We start from the raw sequence: 24,331 nt of genomic DNA, 5'->3' as shown, positions 1-24,331 counted from the left end.
TTCATCAAGATGACCAAGTATTTATAACGGATATAAAATGGTAAAGGTAAACTTGGAATGCCATGTTTTCCTTTCAGAACTCTCAAAGATTAAAGGGAATATGTTTAGAGACATATGACTGTTTGAAATGTTTATAGAGAAAACATTTGCAAGATGATACATAGATTCCAAGAAAAATACAGAACGAGTTCAGACACCATATGGCAAAACATGTACTCTGGTGACTAAGTCATTCATAAAGGCATGCATCAGCCCTGTGCTGATACCCTTCGACTCACAGACAGCAAGAGATTCTCTTGGTTTGTTCATAAACTATCAGGCCACACTTAAGGGCTTATTTCTTACCTGAAGTTATCGAAATCACTTGTGGAGTACTTGTATCTGCACAAGTGCTCCCTCCCCATCCCATTCCTTCCTTCCCAACTCTCTACTCTTTCTCTCCATGAAAGTAGTATACAGTCAGCTAGACATTATGTATACCCATACAAAATATGTGGCTTTAGTTCAGCATTAGTTTGTTCAAAGGGTAAACACACTGAAAATTGGCATCTTTGACCTTCCATGAAAACTGTGTGCCTTTTCACTGAAGTCAAACTTGAGGAAGGTGTGCCAGAACATTATTTAATAGCTCAGAATTGTGGACATCAGAACGTGTAATACTGCAACGTGGTCAATAGCCTGACTGGTTGTACCTTTCTGAATCAGCATAATATAACCTCACTCCATCTCTTTTTGCTGCAAACTTAAGAGAAGCATTTTACATAAGCTTTTAGACAAGCAGGTGAACATAAAAAAGCCAGTTAGTCTAGCCAGTCTTTTAGTCCTATTTTTTCAGGAAAAGAAAACTGTTCTTTAAACCATTGATTTCAAGAAGGAAAAAAAACCCACAAACCAAGAAGTGTTGTTACCATGTGCATTTTGTAGGCTCTGTAACTATCAGAACACAAGAATGACCTGTGGACATAGTCCAGTGGCACAAAATAGCATATTACCTGCAGATTTGAAATAGAATTTTCTGAGCTCCATGAGCAAGGAAATTAGAAGTATACATAGTAGCAGCATAAAAATAAAAGCTAACATGCTCATATTTCTTGCTTTTTAAACTAAAATGTGGACAAAAATTTATTGACAGTTTTAAAGTTTTGAGGTCTGTAGATGCCCTTACCATTTTGCAAGAGCTATTCATTGAAGATCATTTAACCTACAGCTTCCATTAAAAATGAATTTTGATCATCCAAGACCGTTAATAACAGTGATGTTGAACTGATTAATTGCTATGACAATTCCTATTAGAAGTGCTTTACCTACCACAGTAAAAACTTGGACAAGTGACTATTGCAATTTCCCAGTATACTCCATTCTTTTTTTCATTGTATCACTTTTCACTGCAAACCACAGAACAGCATCTAAAATTTCTACTTTCTGGAAGCTTTAATTATATTTGTGAAATATGCAAGGATGATGCAACAGGCATCAAGCAATTCCTTGAGTTTGCTCCCATCGTTGCGCTACCATGATGTGCAGCAGTGACTCTGGTAACATACCGTATCGGTGCAGAAGTTGTTTAAAGGCAAGAGCACAGTATATGAAAACTGTATGCAACCTATTAGAGAAGTCAAATGTTGGATGTATTCAAAGGTGTGTTGATAGATACAGTGGGGAGCAGTGAAAGGGTACGAGCTTTACCATGGGTTTTGCAGTCTCTACAATAGACAAAATGATCCATGGAGCCACGGGGTGATTTTTTTTTTTTAAATCCTTACTATTTTTACAAATTGTTGATAAAATAGCCTCCCTGTTGTTTTAAAGTAGTAGGCTACTATATGCCTATTATGTTTAAATTGCTCGTAAGTTTGAAGAGCTGCTCTTAGCTGGCCTTGATGTCAGCTACCCTTCTTGCTGCTCAAGTCCAGAGCCCCCATTATGGTGAATGGCTTCACTGATCACTACTGTACCATACTCACAGCACCATGGAAACATGAAGAACCGGTGACTGCTTTAATGACTAATATTTGATTTAAATATTTTACCTTTTGAGCCTGAGGGAGCTGGAAAACAACAAAACAGAACAAGCAGTCATTATACATTAAATTAATTTGAACACAGCTACTTTAGCTGTTGCATTCATAAAATCACAAAACAAAATATAAAAGAAAATATAAAGAAAAGAAACTGGACAAACTACATTCACATTGCCAATTGATTCAACTCACTGTAAGCTTTTTAACTTAGTTTATTATTTTACAGCTTCACTACTAGGTATCACAAAAGCACCATGCAATTTGTGAAGTAGTTCCATCTTCCTGTGCACAAATATAACTCAACATAAAGGTAGTTTGAGTTTTAAAACCAGCCATTCTTGGTAAGCCTACACTTATTGCGAATGCAATTGGCATTAAGAGCGGTTCATCATATTGAAATAAAAGGTTCTATTTGCTATGACAGAGGAAAGAAACAAAAGGGTAATTAATAGGAAGTTACCAAGTGCTTATGCAAGCATATTATCATATATGTATAATATACAATAATGTATGCATAGAACAATACATTTCTGTACTATAAACACATTATATGTGCATATATGCAAATAAAAATGTTAATGCATATATGCATATTTATATCACACAGATGTTCTTAGACAGGTTTAGCCATACTGGGTTGTATGCACAGTACTTACTGTAGGCAACAACTCATGTAAAAAGGCACGGAGAGCAGGCAGTAGACTCCGCTACATAGAAAATACCTTATTTATCAAGAGTTGGAAAATGGGTTCTACTTTCACTTTAGGAAATAGAAAACCCATTGCAGGCAAGAAAGAAGAACTCAGGAAAAAAAGCCAACAACTATTATAGGCACAATAGTTTTCCCTTCTTCTGAATGCTTCCTCTTACTTTCATATTTGTAGGGAAATTCTCCATACACAGCAATTTAGCTTTGCACTACATCCACCTTCTCAGAAAATTTCTTTTTCCAATACAAATTGTCTCTTTACTGGCATCAGCTGAACACAGAAACAAGCAGGTGAATCAATGTACAATGCAAAATGATCTTCAAGATCTCTAGTGAGCTTGTGACTGACCATTTGACCTTGCTCTGAATTAAAACAGATAGACAAAACATCTTTCATGTATTACTCTGCTAAAAGCTCATGTCCATATTAGTATATGTCATGAAAGAGAATTGTCACCTGATCTCTGATTCACAAATACTGAAAGCAACCAGCCATGATTTCTCTGCTTTCACAGTACAGAATGTAACAAAATTCATGGCAGGGAGAATTGCTGCAAGTAAAATTATTTCATTCTAAAACTTCAATGATCCAATTGCAAAATGCAAGCCATGATGGCATTACAGTATGACCCATATTTTTTTTTCTTTAAAAGCCTGTTGTTTAAATAATTGATAAAATGGAACAACTTACAAAGATCACTGCAGAAATAATGTGCCTGGTACACTGTAAAAGGTGCTATATGCTATTGTAGCACTGAAACTGGTTTTTGGACATATCCTACTGTAGTGATAAAACTGGTTTCCTAACACCCCTTTATTGGGTGGGGGTTCTTTAAGGTTTGTGTTTGGTTTAGGGGTTTTGGAGGTTTTTTTTAATGCTACCTTCTTTCAAACTACATGTTAAAAATACAAGCATCTCTTCATTGATATCTCAGATGAAGACAGGAGCAGTAAAGAACAATGTTGAAATTTCCTCCTTTGGAATATATAAAGAACTCCACAGTTTCCCAAGCCACTATACGTCGCAAATTCCTATGTTTTCATAATGAGCTCGTTTGTGTGCTATATTCTGCAAAACAACTTGCTAAGTACAGTCAAGGCTTCCAAGGCAACATACACAGTGTTAGGTACAAAAGTACAATTGTAGAAAAATTTACTTTCAGATAGCATTACAACTACATTAGAAAGCTTATAGTCCACATACAGTGCGGACAGGTTCAAGCATTCACATGTACAGTCCTCTAAATTGAATCTTTTAGCAGATATTAGTACCCTTTGGTGTAATCTTTCCTACCTGTTTTCAGAATCTGAGTTTACTCCTGTTTAAGCGCATCCCTTCAAATTCACATGGTTTGGTCAAGTTTAAGGGAATTAGATGGAATACAAGTGAGGATTTCCTATGGATAATTGCCACACAAACTAGATGCTAAACACTTTTGTATATGAAACTATCCTTACCGCTTTTACTTAGATTATTTTCAAGAGCACATTGATAAGAGTTTACAAATCAGAGTTTCATATTTTCTGTTGCTGAATTCAGTTTGACAATCCCATTAATAGCCTTTTATAAAATCAAGAACATTTCTCTTGCTCTGAAATATTACTAGTCAAAGCCTCAATTAAGAATAATAGGGTCATCAGATGAGATTTACATTCTATTATGCTTTTTCCTGAACTGGCGTTCTTATCACTTTTCACCTAAGCTTCAAAATCCAGTCTCTTCCTTATAAAATAAAATAAATAAATAAATAAAGATCTGACTTTGTTATATAGCCAGACAAATCTTCATTCTGTTGCTGATTTGAATCTTGGCTGTTACAAGATTCTATATGTCAGCAATTCAGTTTAATAATTGCTACAAATTCCTTTGAAATAAACTACAGAGGTTTGTCTGACGTTAGCCCTTCTGGGAGGCCATAGGAAACAAATAATTTTCCTAACAATAACAGTAATAGTCCTCTGGTCTGACCCTTTATTGCACAGCCTAAAAACTGCCTGTCTCTGTGTAAAACCCAGCGGGTACCCCTGGTTCCTGTGGTTTGCTTTATTCACTGCCAAGAGGCAGTTTTGCAGTAAATTATGCGATCTTTCCCTGGCCCTCAGGAAGCACTGCAGATCTTTCTATTCTGCTTGCACCTATGGTGCACTGTACCATTTCAGTTCCTTCACTCGGCTCCAGCTATAGCAAAGTACCTCTGTTCCTATTTGTTTCCTATTAGTGTCCCTTCCTCCCTCTGGTGATCGTCTCTGAGGAAGATAGTTGATAGTGCATATATCTCTTAACTTGCTTCTAGTTTCCCATCTAGGTAACGTTTTGTTAAAATGACTGTGGGAGAGGTGCAGGGAGGACATCTGGTCATTTGCTGTCTCCTGGTTTTTGCAGGTAAGGGTTAAGGAGGAGCCCTCCCGAAGAGGAGTATGCCTTGCTCATCACGACTCCTTGCTATGGGCAGGCTGCTGCAGTACTGCCAGGTATGGCAGGGACAGGAGCTCGCAGAGCTGTAAGCACCAGAGGAAACCCGAGAGAATTTCTGGATGTAGAAAAGTGGATTTAGGGATTTTGATGGAACTGAGTACGTTTTCCTGCAACCTTAAAGCAGTATTAGAGCACAGGGCCTTGCAAGGGCACAGTGAAGAAAGTGTGTGTGTGGGATTATTTCTTTTCACCTATATTTTCCAGAAAAACAAAATTTTCTTTACCAAGTTTTATTGTTCTATTTTGCATTGTAAAAAAAACCCAAAACCTTTCAGATACTGCAATCCCCCTGAGGTACACAGGGTGCTTGATTCCACTAAGATATGTTGACAATTCCACCTCTAAATTCAGGTCAGCTTGGGGTCCTGTCACACAACGTGACACAGAATAAATAACTCTAGGAGGTATTTCAATGCATAGTGTCATGCTTTCCACAATTGCAAATAATCTAGTATTGTTCTGAGCCCTTCATGGAAATGTGTTTGGTGTAACCTGAAAAAGAAAAGTTACAGATACCACTAACAGGCTAAAACAAAGCAAGATACACAAAGGAGCCCAACAGCAAGGATGCTGCACTATTTCTTGGGTCAGGTAACTGTGAAACCAACATGAGTGAAACAAACCAAAAGCAAAGATAGATATGAAATATGATCTTTAGAAACAGGATGCCATCACAGAAGTTGTTACAATACCAGTAGTTTTGCTGAGTACTCTATGCCAGACCTCATAGAAGTCTGCTTCCTTTCACCCATAACAAAAAAGTTGATAAAGACTGATTTTTTAAATGACTTTATAATAATTCCAAAACAGAAAAGCCATAAACTTCTAAAATATTTTGCAACTATTTCAATGATTTATTCAAAACATTATGGATCTGTATGTCCTCAAATTCCATGAAACCAAGTCTAGAAGTCTTTAAGGGAAGCATACAAGAGTTCTAATGCTACTGTTCTGTTGGATTTGAATTCAACCTTGTTTGTTTGAAGAATAACAAACCCAAAATATTCTCCTGCAAGAGAAATTATACTTAGTATTTTCTTCCTATACCAAACCCCTATGATTTCTGAGACACAAAAATATTATAACTCACTGTGAAATTATTTTTTCATTTTCTATTCTAATGATGACCACACAAAATTATCATTGTCAAAAAATATATTATTGCAAAGTATTTATGGTAGAGCATTCAAAAATAAAGATATAACTCTTATTTTACATTCACTGGCCTCATCCAACAGACCTGTTCTCCTGCCAAGCATTTCAATATGACCAGTCTCAGAAGAAGGCTAACCACCCCACTGACTTGATCATTCCATAATCAGATGCAGTAAAAATCAATAGAAATTAAGTATAAGCATGCTAGCAATTAATCAACAAGTATGAATAGCTTTGGTAGCATGGCCATTTCAGCAAATAGTTTCTGGACTGCACCAAATTTAACATCTATGCATCACTAAGCTTATGGTGGTTTGCAATGTTCAGACTCATCCTGTGCATGCCACGTCCTGATTTTTAATTTGGCACTAAATGTATGTATGAGAACTTCCACTGTTTGGAAACACGCTTTCAGGAAAGACCTGAAATACCGTGGCAAGCGCATAGGTCCTGTACTTAACGCCACAGCAAGGAGAAAGATGTCACACATCTGCATGAAACTCCTCGGGAAAGAACGAGGAAGAAAATAGAACGCTTAGTGCACACATGTGCCAGGTACTCTGTAAGATGTTTGGTTATAGCATCATACAATATAATTAAAAGTATGTGGCTTATGGTTTATTTACACATGTAAAGCAATTTCATACATTGCTAGGCAGACTTCCATAGCTCTTCTCAAAAATGGTAAAAACTTGGGAGAGAATAGAAAGAACATTCAAACTCAATTTTTAGCAGAAATGGTAAATTTTATGCTTTAAAATCTACTTAGTTGCTGTAAGCTACAGCATTGAAATATTACATTTTCAGTGATTTTTTCTTTTACAATTGAAGCACTTATTCTCCACTTCCTAGAACTATGTAAGTACTAGAGGCATCACTGATAATTATATACATACATGGAGGAAGAAATAAAATTCAGGCTCCTACTGTGATGTTCCTGACATTAAGATTTCAGTATAAATATTAAAACAGTGACATTAACCTGCAGCTTACTGGGCCAACATCTGTAAGGGAAATGCACTTGGTTTTTCAAGGGATTCAATACCAAATCCTTCTTTGTCCACACAATATTCTACTCTGCTACCACATACTTTGCAGTAACTACAGCATTTTAGTCAGGATAAACTGTGCCCTGCATGCAAAGTATACCAGTCAGAGGAAATGTAGATGTTGCTATGGAGAAGGCAGTTGTAAAATATAGATGAAAACTACCATTCCAGTTGCCTCTTTAAAGAAGAGCTCTATGAAGGTGATGGAAAGGAAAGAAGTTAGCTCTTGTGAAATATGCAAAAGAGAAAACACAGGAGCTACAAAAGGTATCAGACTGGAGTTAAGAAGTAATAGAGCACCCTGAAAAATTGCATATACATTACAAACATCTTTGTAATAAAATGGCTCTACCCTTTGAAGATTTTACATGTTCTCAAAAATACATAATTGTTTATTAAATGACTGAATAATTTCTAATGCACTAACAATCTGTTTTTTAAAATGAGAATCATTAACACACATGAAATCTAATTATGTTCAACCCTTAAAACTGTTAATTAAGTCATGTCTGTCTGCATATGCTCTCTCAACTTTGATTTGAAGTTAACAGAAAAGAAATCCAAATCTACACTCCTAGGAATATTGTTACATTTTCACAGTAAGAGTGATTAAACACTGGAGCATGCTGCCTAGAGTGCTTCTGGACGAGTCCTGGGCAGCCTTGCTCCAGCACAAGGTTGGACCAGACAGTCAATGGGGAGGTCCCTTCCAGTCTCATTTATTTGGGGAGTCTGTGACTGTGAGTCTTTTAATTGCCCAAACTAATTGTTCTTTCTACTAATGAATAAAAAACATTTACAGGAAAGACTGTATTTAAATTACCCAGAATGATTACTCTAAATGCAAAGTTTAGCTGGAAACTTTAGTCATAATTATTTTTTAAAGAATTATGCTAATTTTACAAATTTCTAAAAATGTTATTATCAGTATTAGAGTGCTACCACTAGCAGAATAATTAAGAGCAGTGTTTTCAAAATTTTACAACTATTTGACTGTTGTATTAAGTTTTCTGGTTTAAGGGTTACAAGTTAAGAAGACAACTAGTTCAATTGCATCTCAACTGTGCATTTTACTTTTCATTTCACTATAAACAGATCTAATGCTGATTTCTGTGACTGCAAATAAGTTTTTTCTAAAATTTGTTCTATTGTACAGTAAATAATTTTAAATAAATTAACAAAATTAAGGTAAAATATTAAAATATTGCTTTAGTTCTAGCAAGAGAAAAAAACAGCACTTTATTAAAATAAGAGCTGAAAAATAAAAATCATGTTTGTACTTCAAAGCAAAAGCCAAATGCAGGGTCTTTGTACTGTAATGACTGTTTCTGAATTACCAGTAGAGGGAGAGAGGGAAGGGAGGAAAAAAAGAATCAGCTTCAGAAGATAGGTGCATTCATTTATTCACCTATTCTCACATTTTCCCTTTCACATTTGGAAAAAAAGGCAAATTCTTTGGTCCTTCTAGAGAAAAAAATAATTTCTTAATCATAAATCCTCTTAGGAGCCACACATACATCCTCTTTCTCCCACAATAAAAACCACACTGGCCTCAAAGCAAAACCAAAAGAGCCTTACCCAGTGCCTACCAATGTCAATTAGAATCTTGCAGGGAGTTCAGTGGGGTTTTGATCTTGCTCTGTATTACATCTTGTTTTCTCTGCATATGAATATAAGACCAACATCTAAAGATAACACTTTCTGAGAAGGGATGAAAGTGTATTTGACTTAATGTATAAAGCAAGCAGGATTTCTTCTAAAACCTAGATTGACTAATTGCATTTGTGATTTTTAGCATGTTATTCTGATCGTATTAAGCAGGATTGCACTTCTAAAACATGTTTTCTGTAGTATGTTTTCTAATCATCCAACGTGCTCTAAAAGAGGAATGGCTGTAAGAACGTGTGTAGTTGAATTATCCCAAACCACTCTTTTCTCCATCTTTTTTCAGAGTACCATTTCTTCTGCTTCCAGAGTGTTGCTCTGCCAGAAGCAGAGGGTGTAGCAAGACTCTACTTCTATTAATCTGTCCCCCTCCCTTACTCTCACAGCCTGCATCTCAGGGCTGCCACCTGAGAATCTGGTCTCCCTTGCTGTAGCTAGCATTCACAACCTAACAGGGGTGAAGGAGTCTACCATGACGAAAGGGTTTTGGGACCTCACTTGGAAAGTTTGTATTAAGCACAATTCATACCAGGCATCCAGTTTAACCTCGTGGAATGTGCATGTACTGAAGAAGACTCTTTTGCTGACATTTCTCCCTTACATGTAAACAGCATCATTTCAAGATCAGTACAGCTTGGATGGTGACCACAAAACATGCAGTGGAAAAACAGATTGTAAATTACTTCATATTTAGCAGTTTCTCATAGAAGTAAACATTTTCTTATTTGCAGGGGACACTATTTACAGGGATGGAGGAAATCCTGACCTATTTTAAAGTTTATACATCATTTTGTGTCACAGACAGAGAGTTAATAATAAAAATATTTGTATACTGTATAAAATCTGCTCTGAAATCAGTGGACTGACAGAACTTGTTTACAGTATTTAATTCATTATGACAGCTTTCTATTATCTTTAAGTTGCTTTGGGGTTTTTTTAATTGCAATTGTTGATTTTTTTTATTTTATGATAAAAACATAAACCTGTAATTGAAAAAGAAAACCTTTGGCTAATACCAGGATAAAGCAAGACAATTGGAAAACTACTGTGGAATGTTTAACACACAAACACAGGGTCAAAAATAGGGAAAGTATGGACTGACCTCAAATTACTGAAGTTCAGCATGCAAGAACAATCAGGCATAGGGAAAAAATCAGCACTGACAGTCTCATCAGTAAGACTGTTACAAACAATAAAGGTAATTAGCTCCTTTTGGTAACTAAAGGACTAAATCTTGCAAGAACATGAATCTGTGATGCAAAAGATTCTAACACTGTCAAAGCAAAGAAAAATGGGCTGAGTTTGGGGAGGGGAGGTAGTAATTAACTGGTCTTACTCCTTTTCTTTCTTACATTCTTAGAAACAAGTCCTTCCAAAAATATTTTTAAATCAACTACTTGATTCTATAAGTCTGATACAAAAATTGAAACCAGTATAGGCCTCAAAGTGGTAGAATTAAAATACTGCATTTTTTAATAGAGGGAACAATCTGCTTTCTTAGTTACCTAACACATACACTTATAATAATTGTTATATTTTTTTCCCCATTTATTACTTCTGAATAGAAAAACTCTGGTACAAATGTAGTTAGCTAGCACAAAATACTTTGAAGGTCAGGGGCCAGCAGCCCAGAACTGCTCTGAATGGAGGAGTTGGAGGCCATGGTGAGATACATACAACCCACTCATAAGATTATTTGAGCTGATAAACACTAGGTGATGCATTTTCAAGAAAGAAAGAAAGAAACTAGGCCCAGAAGTGTTAGCAAAATTTCTTTTGCTGAGAAGATGAAATGTAGGATATGATAATAGAACAAGATCACCAGAAAACAGCAGGAAATGCAGTTTAGACACCACTACTAAATTAAAAGCTTCAAACAGTTTTTCATAAGGAATCAACTTTTCTCTGGCTTATCAATTTGCCTCTGAAAGTGCAAAACACCAATGGGACCATCCTAAGGCACAACTGCAAAACTTCAGATGAACCATAAAGAAAAAGAACAAATTGCCTGTGAAAATTTTGCATAAAAGCTCCAGTAAGAAACCCTGGAGTTGAACTGGGAGAGAAGTGTAACAGTACTGTTTTGCTTTGTGAGGGAAGAAGGTATACTCCCTGAACCTAGAAAACAAATCTCTATAAAAATTGTGTGCAGGCCTTGTATAACTATTTGAGAATAGAATGTAAAATATATACTCGGGAAATAAGTTAACAATATGCTAAAATACTATGCTCTGGTAGCAAGGCAGTCATCGTGTCTCCAAGTTAGAAATGTGTTTGAGGTTCACTAACAGAAGCAAAGGAACTGATTTTTTTTAGCTAACAGAGATGAAGGAGATCAGAGGGCAGTTTTAAGCCTCCAATTCTTACAAACATTGCTTTTAAAATATATGCTAAAAGAATTTTATTCTTTTTAAGTTTAAAAATGCTCCACTGATTTGCATTATGAAATTTCTTAGTTGGATAAACTCCTAATACAACAAAACCTTCCCTCTCTTTTCTATAATATTTTAATATCAGTTTGAGGGTAGGCTGGTACCGCAAATCTGGCTACAGCCACCATTATAAATGAAAAAATGACAATCAATGCTGCTTCTTGTTCACTAGCTCTGTTTTAAGGAACAGGTTCTGTCTCCATACACTTCTAATAAGGATGTAGTTAATGTATCTCACCATTCTAGTTTTACACCAAGATTTTACAGCTACATTTTATCAAAAAAGCCATGGAGCATTTTATGGACTCTTCACACTGCAAGTTGAACTTATCAGGCTCTATAAAGATTCACTCACTCTGTAGAAAGAGCTACATTTCTTGGTTTTTGGTTTGGGGTATTTTTTTGGAAGAAGCTTTCTGTGGTTACTTTGCAAAACTTAAAAGTTCAAAGCTTCCTAAAAGTCAATTTGACCTGATGGCCGACAGCTAAGACTCTGGTTTGTTGGAAGATCACGAATTTGAGAGCATTTCTAGATGATCTAAGTAAATTCAGAATATGTACTTTCGCTTTATGTAATACAATGCTTGTGAAATCTAGTTCAAGAAATGGTTTTGGCCTGTGGCAAATTTCTTCATCACTTTCTGCTCTTTTCCCTTTACTGTATTATCCAGCAGGTCAAGAAAATTTTACCCCATTTCATTCCTTCACTATAAGAACCCACAAGAAAAGCTCCCAAAATTCTTCGTTCTATCTCAGAACATTTACAGACAGTAAGGCCATTTTAGGCACATTAGGACCTAAAATGTGATAAATTCTATTATCTTAGTTTTCACTACACAGCAAAAGTTTCGTGAACATAAAAAACCTGATTATAGCAAAATCAGCTTTCACTGTATCTCCATTTGCTTAAACGGAATTGTAATGAAAAAGTGAATGAGAGAAGTAAAATTAAATGTTTCTTTCCTATAAAGGCAACTTGCTATTCATTGTAACACCTGATTTTTTAAGGCTTTGAGGCTTTAATCCAAGAAAGAGGAGAAAGAAAATGGTAGAATTGTTCCATCAGTCAAATAGAAGCATAATCCAAGCCCCTTAAACTGAGATTGAATACAGTGAGTGTCTTCTGGTTTACATCAGTGTAACTCCAGGTATATAAATGGAGATACTATTGATATACTGCAGAGTAAATTAAAGAAGAAGAATCAACAAATGTAACCCATATGGAACGCAACCATATAGCTGATTTAGGTACTTTTTTTTTTTTTTAACTTTCTGGACTAAACCTATCTATATTAAAAACTGAGGTCTTTGTTATTATGCAGAGGTCATTGGCTACAATAGAAGAAAAAGACAATAAGCTCTAAGTTGTGTTGTTCCTTGGCATTAGTATTGCTGTTTCTAATGTGTATTGTCTTGTAGCACTTCCATACCATTAAACAAACAGTATTATAAAAAAATTCCTTTAAAAAGGGGATGGCCCCATAGTCTCCTTGTTTCAACAGTTAGTATAAAGTGCTTAGGGATTTTAATGGTTTACCTAGAACTTGGCTATGTAAACTACTACTTATGGTGATTATACCCTCCACTTTGTTGTCAGTGTCGTGTCCCCTTCAATGAATATGAACACCAGAGAAATACTTGCTTCTCCTGCTGATACTGATTACTGAAGTTCAGACATTTACCAAACTGTTAGATCCTCTTTGAACTAATCATTAAAGGAAATTCTCTCTTGCAAAGATCTGATCTGACAAAATACAATGGGTGTGGACAAAGGCCCAATGCAGTGCTGCCAAGCAGCAAGAACGTCAGTAGGAAACATCCTATTATTCCATGTAGTATAAAGTGTTATTCTGAATAATTTCTCCTGAAATTACTAACTTCAAAGTAAATACTAGTCATAATGACTGTGATAAACATTAACTTTAATGTGTATATTTTATTGTCTGCATGACAGTCTTGTATGTGAAATCTCCTGATTATCCAAAAAGGAGAGCTATAAATAACTAACTTCAATATCTAGAGAACAATAGACCAAAGAGAAGATGATTTCATTTTATTCTTCCTTTTACACTGAATTCTGCCACTGCAGCAAAGCTCGAATGGCACCAATAATTTCCTAAGTCTTTCTTATTATTTCAGAGTTTTACTCCAGCAGTGCTGATAAAGTGCATTTCATCACCACTGCCCTCTTTCTTCCATAAGACATCTGAGATCAAAGGATGGGATTTAATATATTATACTAAATTCATAGCTTTACTACATTATCATTTAACCTAAAAAATCTGTATGTGAAAACTAAAGACAAAGAGAGAAAAAGCTAATATATCTGACAAAATAGCTATAATTTCCTTATAATTAACTCAATTTCAGTCAGAATGGAGGCAGTAAGATCAAAGACAGACAAACAGTTATCAGCTGTGAATGTCTAAGTAGTTGTTTTCACTAAGAATAGATGTATCCTCCTAAATGCTGGATTCACCATAGCATGTAGAGATCTAGAAAAAAAATTTCTCCCTCTTGATTTTACTTCTGAGCCACAACAAACCCAGAAATTTCCCTGTGAAACAAGCTAGAAATGAAAAGCCTTTTCTGTCCCCTCACCTAAAGGCACTGTGTGCCATTGGCAGAGTGCAGCTGGAAATGGTCCCAAGCTGCTCTATCTCTAGTGTGCAGGTGTCTGCAAATGAGACCAATACCCTTTTGGCATGAATGTGTCTGTTACTCATATTCAACAGCAGAGCGATTCTCTGTAATTTGTATATAGTAACTGGTGGGAAAACATCCAGCAGGCAAAACCTACAGACATTTGTAATTCTGTGGATTCTTTTTCACATATATCCTGTCAGTTTTCTTATAAGATGACACAGTAATTGAGAGTAAAGCAATGTCACAAGACAGAGCATGTTTACAGCAAAGCAGCAAAGAAAAGCTTAACGATTCACAACAAAGTCCTAACAACATCAGTGCACTTCACAGCTCTCAAAACAGCAAAATGCATCCCTTTACCATTCAAACTTTACTGAATTTTCTGATTCCCAAAATTTTGCCACAGACTGTATATTGTCAATATAACCACTTTGAAAGACTATTAAAGCTGTAATAACTGCCCAAATACTTGCAGGAAATTAAGTTTAACCAAAGACAAGAAAGGATTCCGTGATTCTTAAGACCTGGACAAAGAACATTTGCATGGGAACCCTGTGGAAGCAGACACTACTATTTGAGAGACTTGAACATGCATTTGTGAATGTTTTCACATAGTGCCCTTCATACTTGAGGTTTTATAGACTAATAATTGCTTATTTCATTGGCCTATACTGTCTTACTGCGTCCTTACACTCTGCCCTTCCTCAGCAACTGGTGATTCTTACTTATTACTCTGAATGTAAATCATATGAGGAAGGTATCATTATTTAAGCCTGTCATCACACATCATCTACCATAGTAGGACTTTAGTGGTCTATTAAAATTTGCTGGTCTTGATAATAATATCAGCAATTGTCAGCAACAAAATTGGAAATGAAGTTAGTGGTGTGAAGAAGGGGAAAATCCATATTAAAATGGTCAGTACAAGAGTGACCTTAGAAAATCATAAAGGTAGTGCAAGTTGTCACAGCATTTTGTAGGAAAGGAAATAGAAGCAGAAGAGCATTACTGAGAACGACATTGCATGAGAACAAGCTGATCTGGTTATTGGGAAACTGGATTATTTAAAAAAAATCATGAGCAAATACGACAAAGTTTGTAAAACAGCAATCTAGTTGAAATATCAGAACATGTAACTGAAGAGGCAGAACAATGTTAGACAGATGTCAAGGTACTTAAGCATGGTACAACTTCTCACTTGATTCTTCATTTAAAATCAAAAAGTAAGTAGCACTAAAATATTGCTTTAGCTATTAAATTCTGAGAATATTTCCAAAATAGGTGAGGTTTTACTCTGTTTAAAGCAATGTTTCTACAGGAATTACTCTGATTTGAAATTAGATAGTTAACGTCTCCGTGCTCCAGTGATGAATGATGAGCAGAGACCAAGGTCAAACTGTCATCACCCTATCATACAAAATACTGGAAAAGAGAATCGATATATAGTTAAAAGCCAAGATGTAACACTGCTCTGATTTCCCTTCTATAGTTTAACATAATGCTTGTCTTATTTGCACCACACTGGGAGGAGAACTGCTTAAGATCTAGCTTTGCTGTGGCATTACAGCTGCTTGCTGATGTCGCAGGAAGAAGATAAAAATAAGTTCTCTATCAAAGCCTCCAAGTGCAAAGAACTGTAAAATGCATTTCAAGAAATCAACTGCATATCTCAAACTTTGAAAAAGTACAATTTGCATTCTGCATTTCTCATGTAAATGTACACTAGGAAAAAATAATTATAATAGTAATCTGTTTCAATGGAAATAAAGTACTGTAATATTTATAGTCTTTGCCAGAGTTGTAATGACTGCGGGGCGAGAAGTGAAGTGTCTCAGCATGTTCCACATGTTTTTAACACTGTTTCTAAAGGCTCTGGAGGCTATTAAATTTAATGAACCCATCTGCTATGAAATAGAGGTCCAAACATAATCAGTTTTCTCAGTGCCATATAATACAGATGGCATTCCATGTTCCATGTCCCCAGCAGGAAATTTTATGTTCCTCTAAGTGCAGGACTTTTGTTTTTGATGTTTTAAACATCTTTTTGATGTATCATATATAGCATTTTATAGTGTAAATACCATATAAGCAATACATATGAAAAGTGTTAATTCATTAAAATAAATATTGCTATTTCCTTACAGCATTTTTTCTAGTGACTTTGACAACTAGCAATTAGCTCTCTGTAGTAATATTCTTTGCTTAATGCAATCAGTGAAAATTGCCCTAATAGCGTAACTTCCAGCACCAGCAGTGGAGCAAAGCAAACATGTAATTTATCAAACGAAGTAGTTTACTTCAAAAGCTGAAAGGTGCTTATATACATACATGTGCATCGATGCTATCTATGCATATGCATTTCCCTCTTTGCTCCATGCTGTTTGCATGGCACAATGCACAAATTATTCTTATTTAAAGGATCTATATTCCCACTAGGTTATTATGGACTTTATCTTCCTTTGCATATCACAATTTTTATTTCAGGGGTCTCAATTTGTGTGTTTTATTGGGACACGCTGCACCATGACTCTGGTACTTGGTGTGTGAGCAAGGGCTCTAAGCTCAAATTTAAGTGGCACAGCATTTCTTGCACAGATTAGCACCCTGCTGCCTAACATAAGTACATCAGATGTGCATTTTTGAACAAAAAAGAACAATATCCATTGTTATTTTGAGCTGCATCTGAAAGATAATGAGAGTGCATTAATTCTGTTCAGTTGAGAGGTTTATGCATTTACTATCTTGAGCACTCATTATGTTTTGACAGTTGACACAGATCTTACTGAATTTGAAACAGTTAATGTTGGTAATGGCAGTTCATTTATTCTAGATCCAGCAGTAAAACAAACAGATTAGAACTCTTTAGGAGAAAACAAGAATACTTAATTATGGCAAGTGGAAATTTTGGGCCACAGACTCATAAAAGTCATGGCTCAAAGGTTTTTTCTTATTGGACTGTCAGTGAAGATTTCCACAGACAGCCCCCAGTCATCAGCATAAAGGGATGTTGCACCTACATATAATTTTGTGCACAATCCTTTTTTATTGTGTGTACAAGCAGCTGTATTGATCAATATCAGTAACGTTTCAAGCACTGTCACAGATCTATAAATCCCGGTGCAAATACAGCAGACCATAACTACTGGACCAGATGGTCTGCAACTTCAAACTGCAATCATGCTCTTACAGAAGCTTCAAAAAAGACAAAATGGCCAGGGTCATTATATTTTTCCAGGAAAATTAATCCAGACGGAAGCTCTGATAAGGCTTTTTCTACTTTTTCTCCCCTATCTGTCTTCAAAAGAGTGCTGCAGATCTGCAGGAGACAAAGCAGAGCTTGAAGAGCTTTATTTTAAGAACGAACCTACCTGATGGAAGGCCTGATATCCATGCATGGGATTTTCCTTCCCTAACCCAATTCACTCAAATGTCAAAGCAAGAAAGGGAAATTCTCATGGGAACCTCGGAGTCAGCCAATGGTGATGACATTCTCCGATAAAGAGCTGTAAATTATAAGAGATTAAGAGACACTGGCCACAAAGGGTTAGCGTATGGAACAAAGTCTAAAGTGCTACTGGGAAGAAAGCAACACAGATTTCTAGTTTTTAAAACATTTTAAAAGAAAAAAAAACAACCAAAATTACTGCCTGTGTGTAAATTTTCTTTTTACAGCTGCTGATTAATGACATTTCCTGACATTCAGTTCTGCAGTGATTACCAATATTTACTTGCTTTAGACATACATAAGCCTGCTGAACACTCAGAAGCATTTTAATGCATACCAGCATTATAATCTAGAAGTTAGTTTTGAAATAGAGGCCCAGGGAACCTTTTACTGTGATAAAAATGCTAATTACACCCACTTATTGTAATGGCACAATTAACTTGTGCCACCAAAAGTGTTTGAAGATATCTCTGGGAATAGAAGCCAGTGGAAACGGGGTACCATTTAAATTTTTTACTTCATAAAAGCTCTTCTGTGCATTGAGCACAAAGAAAACTGTGTGAATGGAAGAAGCAGTAAACAGCATTTTTATACCTTACCAGAAACTCCTGGATATAAAAATGCCAACATTATGGCTTTCAGTCTGTAGGACTGATCTCTTCACATTACACACAGGACTTCATGTATACTGCTTCCCTTGCTCAAGGATTCATCCTTTGACGAAGAATTGTATCCCAGAATCTAAATTTTTGTACCTAAAACACGTGGGTTCTGATGTGACTGCTACCTGAGAAGCCTGATCTTCCTATTCTTCCTGCTGAATTTCTTTAAAGAACCTGAACCAAAGTAAAAAGCATACCTACCTACTACTTGATTATTTTTTTTAAGGATGAGGATTCATAAATTGAAATTTAAAATCATATATGTAATAATGCAGTAATGTAATTGTAATATCTATCGTAAGCATTTCAAAAATACTTAAGTCTAGGCTTTAGCTCAGTGGAGTTACCTCAATTTACTGCCCCATAAGTGGAAATAAGTTTCTTTGACAGATAGCCTTACTAGTACAGCATCAGCCTCTTGATCAGAAAATATTTCCAAAAAATCCCTTCTTCGAAAAGGGAAAGAAGACGGATGTGTGTGTGTGTATACATACATATATATAAAAACCAGCAATTGTAGCATTTAACTAAAATCCATAATTCAATGTATATCAGTGAGAAGGTGAGGATAATGGAAATGAAGAATTGGCATATGGTACTTTAACACTGAAGACAATTATAAAGAGTAAAAAACCATTCATTATACAGCTCATGATGAATCATTACCTGAAAAGACTCAGAATGTTTAGGGTTTTTTAAAAAATGAATTCTTAAATTCTGAAGCACCAGTCATCTCAAATATTAAATGAAATAAGAATTTGCTCTTTTTATGCAAAGGAATCCTCCGATTGGAAGCTGAACAGAACCAACCTGGTAATGTATGCCTGAATCTTCACAGCTTGAAACTAATAGCCTGAAGGAGATGAACTCAACGGTGCATTAGATCCAGATAATATATTCAGGTACATTTATGGGAAACAAATTTCACCAGGAACAGCTAACAAAGGTCCAAGTAGGTCAAATTATACGCCCCAATAAACAAATTCTCAATCACAAGCTTTTAAACAGTGGGAACCCAGGGGCCAGTCCAGTCCTCCTTTATTTCCTGCAGCAAAAGTAATGTTTCCCCATATTCCAGATGTTACCATAAGAATGAGTTAAGGGCTTCTGTGTTTTATAGATGATTCCTCATAATCCCAGGAGACTACCTCTATGCATTACTTCACCTGAATACTCTGATACACAGGCACTTTTCCTTTTTCCCCAATATACTCACTTGTACTCGCTTCCTATAGATGCACATATGCCTAAGAAAAGTAATCGGACACCTTAAAATTGTTCCCTCCCTGTAATGCTTTCATACTTGTAGCACCCTTTTATACTCAGGAAAGAGTACCTTTGGAAGATTTCAACTAGACATCCAACTCAAACTACCAGTCTATTACAGGATGAACATTCCAACTATTGTGAAGCTGACTTTAGAATTAGACAAGTCTAAGTTTGTGAAGTCTATTTCTCAAATGAATGACTGAACCAAATAGAATGAGAAATCATCCTAGTTCTCCACAGATTTAAGTTCACGTTATTTCGCAAATTTGTTAAGTTTCACTGAGAGTCAGTATCACCTTTTAAGATTGCATCACTCCTACGTAAAAATGCCTTTTTTTGAAAGAAATGAGGCTTTGAGTCACCGATAATAATGTTTCCAACACAAAATCCTGTGTGTAATGGAAGAAAAAAAGAGTTTTCTGAAAGAGGGTAACTACAACTGACCCTGGGAGGTGGCTGGCTACCTCTTCAAAATGACAGGAAACACTGGTGAGAGGATAAAATCTGGGGGCAGAAAAGAGCAAGCCAGTTCAGCTGCCTGCAAAGTAAGGACTCATCCAGAGAGGCCCAATCTCCACTGCTTTATAATCCCTTCCACTATTAGAGGTTTGATCCTGACAGCATCAAAGGCAACACGACCCTGACACACACACAGGTTCCTCCATCCATTTTCCACATACAATACCTCGCCAGGGATTTCCAGGTCTACAAATGTCATATGCTTTTCTAACAGTAAGTGAAGCACCTCAGAGTGTCAAAGCCAGGCTGAAGAGGCAGCTGCTTCAATATTTTGCAGACATCCTCTTATGGGAAAGGTGAACTGACACAGGAATTAGGGGCCTTGTTTCAGTAGCAAAATTCTACTGGGAATATTCCTAAATGGTATCAAGCACTTCAATGACCTAACTTCTGGCTTTCACAGATGACTTTGTCCTGGACAAATACTGGATGAGAACAGGCTGGGGCATCAGGGGAAATGTTCTGTATCCAAAAACCATTCCTGTCCAGCTTCTTTCTGTCCGGATCCTAGTATGTTCCAGCCTAATGCTGCTTGCTCAGAAACAGCACAGCTGGCCAACTGGCTCTGATATCTGGCGAGAGGGGAATGAGGAAGCATACTCCATGCTGTTAGGGCACTGTGACACTGATTACAACCACGTATATATAGCCCTGAGAAGCTACCTCTGGCTGTTCTGACACAGCTGGATGATGACAACATTTAAGCTGTTCGGAAACACGCTGTTTCTAACCTGGCAAGGTCCAAGAAGCAGCCAGGACAAGTAGGGACACAAACTGTCTGTGGAAATCAACAAGTTAAGGGATGGAGAGGATTATTTAGGTGGCATTTCCATTGCCAAGGCACTAAAGATGGGCAGGGAATCTGAAAAAAGCACTCAGGCAGGTGAGACAGAAGAACATCTGGTTTGTTACAAGCTTCCTTTCATTGCTTATTTTCAGCGTTTTGTATTTGACTACCCTAATTTGTCCTGCTCCTTCGTAAAGTTTTTTTTGAAGGGAGAGGGGTGGAAGAGGGAGGAGAAAGGTAGCTTACAACTAAGCAGATCACGGCATTCTATTTTTAAATCTTTTCTTATAACATCTAACCCATTAGGGTCCTGAGTGAATTTTTCACACAGTTAAAAATATGTGCATGCAGTTGAGTTTGAGTGGGACTGTATATACGTGTATGTAAGTATACATACACATACATATAAGTGTGTATAGTGACATTAATCAGCCTTAGTGAAGAGAAAGAGAAGGAACTGGAAGTATTTTATTTTTATTGCAGTAAACCAGCTTTTGTTTGTATGTCAACAGTTCCTTTATTCAAGAATGTTACAGCTCCGTTGTTTTTTATTGTCCTGTTTTCTCAAAATTCCTTCTCTCCACTCCCTCTAGTGTCCTTACATTCACTCGCATTTACTCACCCCTGCTGTACTCCCTCAGTGTTTCACACATTAACTTGTTCATTTTCCTTAGCCTTTCCATAACCTACAGGAGAATCACTAAAAGTAAGACTAACTTTTCTTAATATTTTTCTCCCTGCAATGACCAAAGAAATACAGATTAAAAACAGAAAGAGATAGTGAAGTGTAAAATTAATTCTGATGGAGCATTTTGTACATTGTTGGGAGGACTTGGTGCTGAGAAAGGAGGAACATTTTGTTTGCAACACTTTTAATGCAAGATTCGTAGGAAAAGAAGGAAGAGAGCTGCAGTAAAACACGGATCTCTTCCTGTTACCCTCTCTATCAAATACACAAACTCCCTTCAACATCTACAGTCATACTGGTTACTTCAAACATACAGAAGCAAGAAATGAATAAGAACTGGGTTTTCCTAGTCATTTCTCCATTTCACGGACAGCAATAACAGATAATGTCTGTTTCTTTCATCCTTTTGTTTCAATAAAAGGGAACAAAGGGGAGACTGGATTAATGTGCTCTTTTGAGAAAGGAAACAGAGAAGTAAATTTCCTCCAAAGCACTATTTCCAAGCAACATTTTGTTTCTCCTTCATAACTGCAGATTTTTATTTAATTTACATTGGCCATGGCCACAACTGTAGAATAGAAAAGACATTTTTAAATGTGAAAACATAGCCAAAATCTATTCCCAGGGTGGTTTGGTTTTTTTCCTAGACTACTGATTTAAAACTAAACCTTCTAGAAGCAATAGGCTCAAAACAAAACAAGCAAACAAACCCCAACACCCCCCCCCAGTATCAAAAAGAAGCTGATGAGATTCTCTCACCTTGCCCCATCTTCAAGAAAGTAAAAGTTTAAAACAAAAAGAAACAAACAGCTTTGCCACTTGTCATCTGTGATCTACTCATACTGAGTATTTGGCATCACTTGTACTAAATGACAGATATTTGCTACAAACTCTTGTTTTACAGATAATATAACCCCTAACATATTTTAATTGGATCCAAAGAAACATAATAAGAAAAACAAAACAAATAAAAAGCTATTTCAGACAAACCCGGGAAAACGCAACCTTTATCTGCAAATGTGATTATTTACCACAGCTGACAGAGAAGTATCACAATTGCTCAGTCACTGCATAACGGAAGTTCTGCTTCAACCCTAGTCTTCCACAAGGATGTGAAATTAAAATTGGGCATTTACAATTTTGTTGGCATTTCAACCTACTTTAGAAGGCAGAATCCTCTCATTCTTCCCCAAAACATCACAGTTTCCCCCCTAGATCTTGATCTACTGATTCTTGTGAGTCTATGCTTTAATACTGGCATATTCATTGACATGTTTTAAAACCTATAGAAAAAGCTGTTACACGAGCTAGTCGATTTCTGTTTAGTGTGCAAGGACATTTGAAGGTCAGTTTTATAATTATGCTGTTACTCCTGTTCCTTTCATTATTTTCTATGGAATTTGCAATGTATAAATATCTGCTGAAGTTCAGTAATCTGGAATGATTTGCTTGTAACAGATATCACATTCTGATCCTTACACTGAATTAGAACATGCCATCAACAGAAATCAGATGTACAACTAGTGCTGTTGCCACAACAATTTTGCTCCTAATTCCTCATTATATGCAGTAAACCTATATTAAATGCTTTATCATACAGACTTACAGTGCTGTCAATGTATGCTTCAGTCCATACTACATCGTGCTCTTGGTCAATAACCTTTGGTCGGCTAAGAACATGGAGATATTCCATGACATTCTCTTGAACATCAGCTAAGGTAGAGATCTGCGTAAAAAACCCTGTAAGAAAACACAATTTCAAGTTATAAACCAGAGAGAGTATAGTGATCACGGCTTTGTTAATGCTTTAAAACTTCTCCTACAACCTGACGGCACTGAGAACAGCAGAGGACACAGGCATTTATGCTGTCACCACATCCTTCTCAGTGCTTAGATGTCAAGTATCTCTCTACATCACAAACTTGGCATCTGGAGCCCACATCATGCAAGTGTGACGAAGGACTGACAGCTTTCAAGGCTATAGTTTCATCAGGCCTTATTTAAACACCTCACTTCCCCTTCTCTTACTTTCCTTTAATGAGAAAAGGCCAATATGAGGTTTTCATGAAAGAGGCCTTGCCACAATTTTAGTCTTTTGACAAGATCACAAGTTCTGTGGACCTGGAATATTAAAATTCAGCAAAAACCATGGCAGCTGCTAAGCACTTGTGAGCTGTGTTGAGTGCAGACAGGGCAAATTTTGGCAAGGCCGCAAGTTACCTGCCTGTAACTCAAGTAGTACAAAATTGATATTGCTACACATTGCATCTACATATGAAGGAAGACACTGTAAGAACAGGCTTTATAGCAGAGATCTAACAAATGAAACAAGTCATAGTAGTAGCTGAATGCTTAAGTTTTTATCTTAAGAAAAAAAGAGGTGGTGGGTTGGGTTTTTTTGCAAAAATAATTTGGTTATACTATAACACTCGTTTTCATATTCATAGTGTAGTATTTATACTGTCCAAACATTCAATATACTGCTTATGGAATTTTATGTATTTGATTTTTTTTTTCCTGTTAAATCCTGTACTGCGTGAGGATGTTAACTGGCTGCTACATACACCACTGAGGTGTAAGCTATTGCTTAAAAACAGGGTTAGTTTTTGTCTAAGGTCCTGAAAACTTTTCCAGCAATGGAGTAAAATGATTGACATAACTTTAATTAGGAAATACATTCTTGAAAAAGCAGAATTATATGTACATGGGGAAGGATAATACAATGAATTGTACTTTCATAAATTATTGGCTTCAAACGTTTATGGGGCAAAGCAATTTGTACACTAACTGTGCATTCTGAAAGGCTGC

The 24,331-nt window shown here is 36.3% G+C and overlaps 1 protein-coding gene across 1 annotated transcript in view; it reads right to left on the bottom strand.

Moving 5' to 3' along the window:
* CACNA2D3 (calcium voltage-gated channel auxiliary subunit alpha2delta 3) overlaps positions 1-24,331 on the bottom strand; it is a gene marked incomplete at both ends in the record, with an annotated part of 428,879 nt that overhangs the window by 125,420 nt on the left and 279,128 nt on the right. Inside the window, 2 exons of the mRNA XM_084269585.1 lie at positions 2,031-2,048; positions 23,130-23,263. Of these exons, the coding sequence (XP_084125711.1) occupies positions 2,031-2,048; positions 23,130-23,263 (152 nt within the window). The remainder of the gene's footprint in view (positions 1-2,030; positions 2,049-23,129; positions 23,264-24,331) is intronic.

This window comes from Gallinula chloropus (genome assembly GCF_964237585.1).
Source record: "Gallinula chloropus genome assembly, chromosome: 12".
NCBI classification, from domain to species: Eukaryota; Metazoa; Chordata; class Aves; order Gruiformes; family Rallidae; genus Gallinula; species Gallinula chloropus.
This window is presented reverse-complemented; position numbering and strand designations above follow the sequence as displayed.